This window comes from Triplophysa dalaica, chromosome 18 (genome assembly GCF_015846415.1).
Source record: "Triplophysa dalaica isolate WHDGS20190420 chromosome 18, ASM1584641v1, whole genome shotgun sequence".
Taxonomy (NCBI): domain Eukaryota; kingdom Metazoa; phylum Chordata; class Actinopteri; order Cypriniformes; family Nemacheilidae; genus Triplophysa; species Triplophysa dalaica.
Window position 1 is genome coordinate 19,938,098 of NC_079559.1, and position 7,334 is coordinate 19,945,431.

Here is a 7,334-nt window from a genome sequence, read left to right on the forward strand (position 1 = left end):
TCAAGTAAATTTAATCAACTTCCATGTAGCTGGTCTTTATAAATCGGTCTGTAACAATTTATCAGATTCTGTTATTCAAAACTAATAATCTAAATAATAAATCTATTAAACAAATTAAATATAAAAGAGAGGATATACAAACAATAAAATCACCTTTATTTACGTAATTTTTGCATAAACATTTCAGTTAAATTGATTTAAAATGAATATAACTTCACAATGAAAACATTATCACAGAGTATGAAGCTTCAGCAGGTTTCTGATCAGTTCCCCAGTTAAGCACACTGACTTGCACATGCTTGTCATGATGGATTTATTCAAGTACATTTTGCTATCACGGAAATCAAATTCCTAATCTCTCCTGGTTTTCCAACAGCCATGTGTGATAGTCGTTGAGTTTATGGTCCTTTGGGGTGACCTACAAAACACAAAACCATCACAAAACCTACAGCCCTGTAATATCTTTACTCTTATATGAATTATAAACTGTAATGACTCTACCTCTCTCCACTCCTCCACACAGAAGATACGATACGAGTCGTTGCCATATTTTCCAATGCCATGTAACTCAATAGGATACCGCCAAGATTTACTCAGATATTCATCTTGCAAATAAAATTCAAAAGATACAGAGAAACATTCATTAAACTGCATTACAAGTGCAAGAATACTAACACTGCAAAGGTCTGCATTGAATACTGATATTTTGAATAAAATATTTGAACATGACGTGACTAAAGAGTGAATATTTCAAGCTAGTCTAGTAAATTTACCAAACACACTGTACCGGAAAAGCGTACGAGTGCCTTTGCACGGAGGTTACTGAGCCCCAGAGGCTGCAGCAGGTCAGCAAGTGGTCTCCAGTCACTCACTCGAGTCACTTCTGCATTTGGATACCGCTCAAAAAACTGCCACAACGTGGGAATAGCCATCTTCCCTGAACACATCACAAGAAGAGCAAAAACATTGCATATATTTATAGAGGTTATGGACTTGCTAGGCAAATTGATGAAAAGAACGTGAATGAACCAAAAAGATATTTGTTGGTGTTACCACTGGTTCTGTTGAGAAATATTGTGGCCACTAGAAGCTTCCAGGGATCATGAAACAGTGTTTCTTGAACAAGACGGTAAGGTGAGCGAGGTGGGGTCCATTTCCTGAAGGCCTTACGCTTTGGGGGACTCAAATCTAAAAAGAATTTTAAAACATTGAAATGTATTTAGGATACACAGATATCATGTCTATCATTTTAATACACAACGTCATTTCTGATCATATTTGTTTTCTTTATATGTATGGATTACTTGGGTTGTACTGACATCTGGTGAAAATCTCTGTCAATAGCACCTTTAGAAATGTATTTACTGAGAAAAATGGTGATGGGTGTTAAATACTTATTTTACCCGCTGAACGCTGTATATATTTTAATATTCAGAGGGAAGGGTTTATTTTTTAGCTATTTCATTTTAACAGTTAAAATAAATCATCAATAAACTGGTGTCAGTCAAAAAGAACATGTAATGTTTATTACAGATTTGAAACAACTTGAAGGTGAGTAAATGATGACAGAACATTCATTTTCTGGTGAACTATCCCTTTTATTATTTGCCACAGAACACAAACTACTGTCTTCCTCATTAAGGCTCTTATCACAACAATGATTAAAAACAACCAATCGTTGTGATGCCTGAAAATAAAAGAGAGAAACATTTAAGAGCATTCAGAGTGCAGTCTATACCACTCCCCTCTTCACACCAGCTATCTTCCCACCTTCCCACAGTTTTTTGGCTTCATTAAAAATCTTTGAAGTTACTTACCATCATTCCTTCCACTAAAGTATGGGCTAGTTGTTCGTTTCTCTGCCAATACCTTTGAACCTAAAATGACATTGATAAGTAAGGTTAAGTAAAAAGAAATGCATTGATTTACTATTATGATTTACTATTATTTGACACTGTGTGCTTGCTCAACAGAAGCCTGCTGACATCAGACCTAAGGCTATATACTGAAATATTGCCTTTATGGTATTAGTATTTCCCCAGTATGCTATGCATGTGGAGATACGCGCATATGTCTGTGTTTCCTTTTTTCCTTACCTTCTCTATTCTCTATAAGATTATATAGAAATGCATTTGCAATGCATCATTAAGTGTGAAAAGTGCTTTATAAAATAAATCTGATTTGAATTGACAGGCATACAGACACAGGTGCGCAAAACCAGTGGTGCGGTGTTTACAGACCTTTATCCTTCATTTACATTTACATTTAGGCATTTGGCAGACGTCAAATTATCCAAAGCGACTTACATTGCTTTATCCTATACATTTTACATACGTATTTGGAATCCCCTGGGATCGAACCCATAACCTTGCGTTGTTAGCCCAATGCTACAGGAAAGCTTCATAGAGCTATAGCGACGAACATCATTTTGGATCAACTTCTCTGTTCAAAGAGCCGCAGAAGCAGCACATTCACGTGCAAGGGTAATGAATATAGCAGAAACACTGCATTTTTCAGATGTATGACTTGTAGGAGACACGTAGGGTGTTATTTATTTTTTGTCTACACCAGTCGTGATGAAATACCTGATGAGCTACAATTAATTCTATATTGGTAATGTTCTTAAACGTTTTGCATTGCATCTGGTACAGACACGGTCATATGTTACTGTCACGTTGATGTACAGATGTGCTTCTATCTGACAAGAAAAAGTTGACAATGCCGCTTTTAAGTAAAAAAACTGTATATATGGCTATAACCAAAGCTAGAACAGTAGCAGTCTATCTTCTCCCAGGCTTCGAAAGCCCAATCAGGCAATGGCTTCGGAGGCAGCGTTTGTCATTTAGACAGGCAGCGTAAGAGAATTTTATTTGAATTATAAACTGAGAGCGTACTTGCAATAAGCAGTCACATATTTCACATATTCTCAATAAATTCAATAAAAAGTTATTGAAAGTCAAAATTAAGCTTTAATTTATACAAAACAATGCTCCAACTGGTGCGATCTCACCAGACCCCGCCGCTCTAGGGGTCCCGCGGCAAGGGGAATTATAAAAAATATGAATAATAATAATAATACAATAGAGGCACAATAATAAGAACTAATGTTCGCTTTTAATTAATAATGCCCCCATTAAATAACAGCTATGCCCATTGACATTCTGTTTCCATATTTGACCAATGTTTCGCTGTAGTAGCGCGTTTATTTTTTCAAGCTATATCCTCAACCAATGTTTTTCATAAAAGTTGAGCTTTTGTTAGCTTCAAAAGATGTTCTTAGCTGCAGAAAATACTTTTTTGAAATCACGGCTTACTCTTATAGTGTAATTATAGAGTAGAACAGAAACTGGCAGCTTCAAAAAAGAAGTCAAATGTGAACATACCCTTATATTCCAAACTGAGATGTTGATAAATACGTCAAAGTTGCAGAATGTCACTTTATACTTAGTATATACTAAGTTGTCTAATAAATAATTTACCAATCCCTAATACATGCACAAACTTTAAATAAGATCTTTAGTAATATTTTATATATGCAGTTATTTGCTTTGGAAGTATATTTGAGAGCCAAGGTATGCCAGTTCTGCACTTTTATTCATTTAAAACATTACACGAAAGCAACATGTGATGCATCCATTTATGTAGTTAGATTAAAAATCACAGGCCTATATGTCGAAAATAGATTATAAAAGATTATAAAATACTCACGGCTTTCTGTGTTTCTAGAAGGTGACATATGTTCCACATGGTTTGAGCTTGTCTCATTTTCTTCTTTAAATTCTCTTAAAGTCTGTTTTTCCAGTGTATTCTCTAACATACTTTGTTCTTGACACTTTGAAGTAGACTGTGGTCTTACAGCAAGTGTCACTATATGTTTGTCTCCGATTTGATCAGAATCCTTTGCTTCCAGCTCAATTCGTTCACCAACCTCTTCCTGACAATCCATTTCTTCAAGTCTTATTATCCCAGGAATAAGAAGAGAATTGTCCATAACCTTGGCTTTTCCTTTCTTTTTTCCTTTCTTTTTCTGTTGGCCGTTTTGTTCAGCTGGAGTCACTCTGCTGTGGGTACTGGATGCTGTGAAGTTGAAGTCACTAAACTGAAGGTTGATGTCTTTTTCTGAGAGCAGATTATTATGAAGCCGAGTCTTGGATCTGAGGCACCTGCCCTCAGGACTACAAGACCAAAAATATTTTTGAACACTGCAGCATGTTGAATTCACAATCATAACTAATTTGTACACTTATACATGTAGAACATAATAAATGTGCGAACAAGTGGCTGATATGAGGCGCTGCTTAAGCAGTTCTCATAGTTGAGACTCTAAGACTTCTAAAGCAGATTTGATTGGACCAGAATGAGAGGCGTGTGATGTCATCCTATTTTCTTACTTTTCTTCTAAATGGGAATTTTGTCAACCCGTAGGAGCATATACGTTTTTAATAAACCTAACTTATTTTTTGATAAAAGGGGGGGAAATTGATTACGCTGGGGCTTTAAGTTTTTAAGTACAATCAACTTGTCTTTGCCAGTCATTTCAAACCTACTGTTTGAATGTTGCAGTGTTGAAACTTTTGCCATATAAATTGAAACTCCTTCAAGTAAAAAACTTTGATTGTAAAGTTAAGTGAGCAAAAATGTGCAGAGATATTTTCAAACAATAAATATAAATCTATTTAAACAGACCTGCTAATGTACACATCGACTCTGTCGTTCAGTCTCATCTCTCTCCTCCAGCCTGCAGTAACATCCTCTGCAGGTAATGCAGCCGTCTGCGGCCGACTGCATGTACGCAGCTCTGCGTCCGCGCCTTCAGCTGTTGACATACTCAATACCGAGCTGCGCCTGCACACTTATAATCACGACGGTATATTGTGCTTAAAGGTATCGTACCTTTTGAAACTAAGCGATCTTTGGATCCATGATACTCCCTATGACAGAGAGGCACGGTTTTGTTGTGTAAAAACATCATTTCATTCAGTTAAACTTTTACTAAAGCACATCATGTCCGCAATTAGGCGCCCAAAACACCGTGTAACATAATAATTAAATGGAAAAAAAATGCGTAAAACGTAACACATAATATTAGCCGTTAAAGTTTTGTTTACATTCGTGTGTTGCGACGGAAGCTCGACTGGAGACATACGTCAGTTTTTAGAGAGCCATATTTGGTCCTTCGACACCTAGTGCTTCGGAGGGTAAAAAACATGACATAGTTTATTAAAGGGATAGTTCACCCTAAAAAAGTTGTTCTCTAGTTGTTCCAAACCTGTATACATTTCTTTGTTTGGGTGTACACAGAGGAATACATTTGAACGAATGCTTGTAACCAAACAGTTCTCGGACCCCATTGACTACCATATAGGAAAAATGACAATGGTAGTAAAACGTGCCCCAGAACTGTTTGCTGGCACACATTCTTTAACGTATCATCTTTTGTATTGAACAGAACAAAATATATAAAGTAATTTTCCAATATGATGTGGTCTAGAACTATTTGGTTATAAGCATTCTTTCAAATATCTTTGTCTGTGCTTATCAGAACAAAGAAAGGCAACCAGATTTGGAAAAACCTGAAGGTAAGTATATTATGAGGGAAATGGGGGGTACAGTTCATGGAATTAATTTCATAGGGATGGTGTTCCATCCCAAATGTAGAAAATTTCCATCTTTTATTGATTAAATAGCCTCCAACTGCTATGCACATGTCATACGCACATGTCATACACACATGCATCCACGTTTACTGCATCTGTGGTTGGATAAAAATTGAAACATTCTGACTTCCCCCTTGAGGTTTACGAATAGATATCGCTGTGTAGCCTTAAGAGTGTGTTGTAGTGTTGTAGTTGAGACCACCAAAACCGAGACCAAAACAAGACGGAGACCAGAGGGTGTCGAGACCAAGACAAAACCAAAACCATGAGTGGCCGAGACCAAGACCATGGCAGCCCGAGACCGAGACGAGACCAAAAAACGGTAAATACCTAAGATAAATTTAAGTCTGTGGCCTTCAACAAAACAAAACATTCAGTGACTTAGTTAATTTCATTGCTTTTTTATCTAACCAATAGCAAAATAGGACAGATTGGTTCTAGATTTGTTTGGGACTAGCCAAAATAGAACAAACGCTTGTGTTTATTTGTGTCTAAAACTTAATATTTTAACTGTCAGAGCCCTTTTTGAGCCTACACATGAAAACGCATGTTAGAACTAAAATGGCGGTAACTCATGAATTTTTTGGAATACATAATTAAGGTTGGTCTCGTTTGAAAAAAGAAAATTAGCTGATTATTGCAACAACCAAAAAAAAAACGCTCGCACAAACAAATAAAATTAAAGGTATGCTGTTAGGTTTATTGTAAAAAATAAATAAAAAAAGGTTGTTTTTCTTTGATTAACAAAGACATTAAAGGATAACAAAAAATCTGAGCACACTCTTCTTAAAAACGAATAAATTACTCTCCCTACATAAATTATTTTAAAGAACACCAAATAAATCTGTATTCTAGAGTCTTAGACCTTTAATGATATATAGTTTGTTATGATTCGATTAGAAATTACATGCACAATTGACGCAAACGTAGGTGTCCCGTTTATGGAACAGGTGACAGTTAACAGGCTACGTAACTTTTTAACTCAAGGTTTATTGAATAATAATACAAAATCAATATCACATCCGATGCTATACAATAAAAGACAAGATCTCGAAGAACAAGTACCTTTTTTGCAATCATCTCGGCTATTTTGGGCCCTTGTGTGTATTCATTTTGTTGACAGATTCTTTAAGACAATCCCCCTTTCTTCTCTTACCAGCAGTAAGAGAAACAAAAGTAACAGAGACAATAATGAAAAAAACTATTAAATATTAAATTTTCATTGTTGTTTAAAGTTTTGTTTTCACCACAGTTTGTTCAAATGCATCAAATGAATATACAAGGAATTTCATAAGACTAAAAATAAAGCTTATTAATAAAAAAACACTTTTTATTTATTTTAAGTTCGGACCAGCATGGCATAATAAAAGTTTAATCAAATAAACACATAGCAACAAAATGTCTTTACATTGATATAAAAATAATTCAGTTTATTTTTAATTTCTGAAACAACAATTTCCTTTGTGAGCATTGCAGTTCTTCTTTATGTTACCAGTTATTACAATTGTCATATCATTGCTGCAGTTCTGATATTTTGGGCTACCATCAGACTGTCCTTTGAGTGAGGTTTAGGGTTCGACCTGCTGGAGGGCTTAGTCCTATATTTTTTAGGGAAATACAAAATATACCTTCACCGAACTGTGGATTACGAAAACACAACGTCATTATATTTTTTAT

At 35.5% G+C, this 7,334-nt stretch overlaps 1 protein-coding gene across 3 annotated transcripts; it reads right to left on the minus strand.

Moving 5' to 3' along the window:
- Positions 1-135: 135 nt before the first annotated feature.
- Positions 136-5,148, minus strand: mbd4 (methyl-CpG binding domain protein 4). 3 transcript variants are annotated; one of them, XM_056773407.1, is made up of 7 exons: positions 4,687-5,148; positions 3,709-4,077; positions 1,818-1,877; positions 1,054-1,188; positions 788-937; positions 502-605; positions 136-418 (listed from the first exon to the last, which is right to left on the minus strand). In XM_056773407.1, the coding sequence occupies exons 1-7, from the start codon at positions 4,700-4,702 to the stop codon at positions 344-346; spliced, it is 909 nt and encodes a 302-aa protein (XP_056629385.1). In that variant the 5' UTR covers positions 4,703-5,148; the 3' UTR covers positions 136-343. The 3 variants fall into 3 exon arrangements, 2 of the variants coding, with proteins under 2 accessions (XP_056629385.1, XP_056629384.1); XM_056773406.1 differs by having other exon boundaries at positions 3,709-4,175; XR_008909535.1 differs by having other exon boundaries at positions 403-418; positions 774-937; positions 3,709-4,175.
- Between the last annotated feature and the right edge of the window lie 2,186 nt (positions 5,149-7,334).

What these genes read in the sequence shown, in the direction of transcription:
- mbd4 (XM_056773406.1), bottom strand. Translation starts at nt 4,826, where the DNA reads ATGTCAACAGCTGAAGGCGCGGACGCAGAGCTGCGTACATGCAGTCGG. An exon ending in TTCTAGAAACACAGAAAGCC is followed by an intron (nt 1,878 to 3,708) that starts GTGAGTATTTTA and finishes ATGTCATTTTAG; the next exon opens with GTTCAAAGGTATTGGCAGAG. An exon ending in CTTTAGTGGAAGGAATGATG is followed by an intron (nt 1,189 to 1,817) that starts GTAAGTAACTTC and finishes AATTCTTTTTAG; the next exon opens with ATTTGAGTCCCCCAAAGCGT.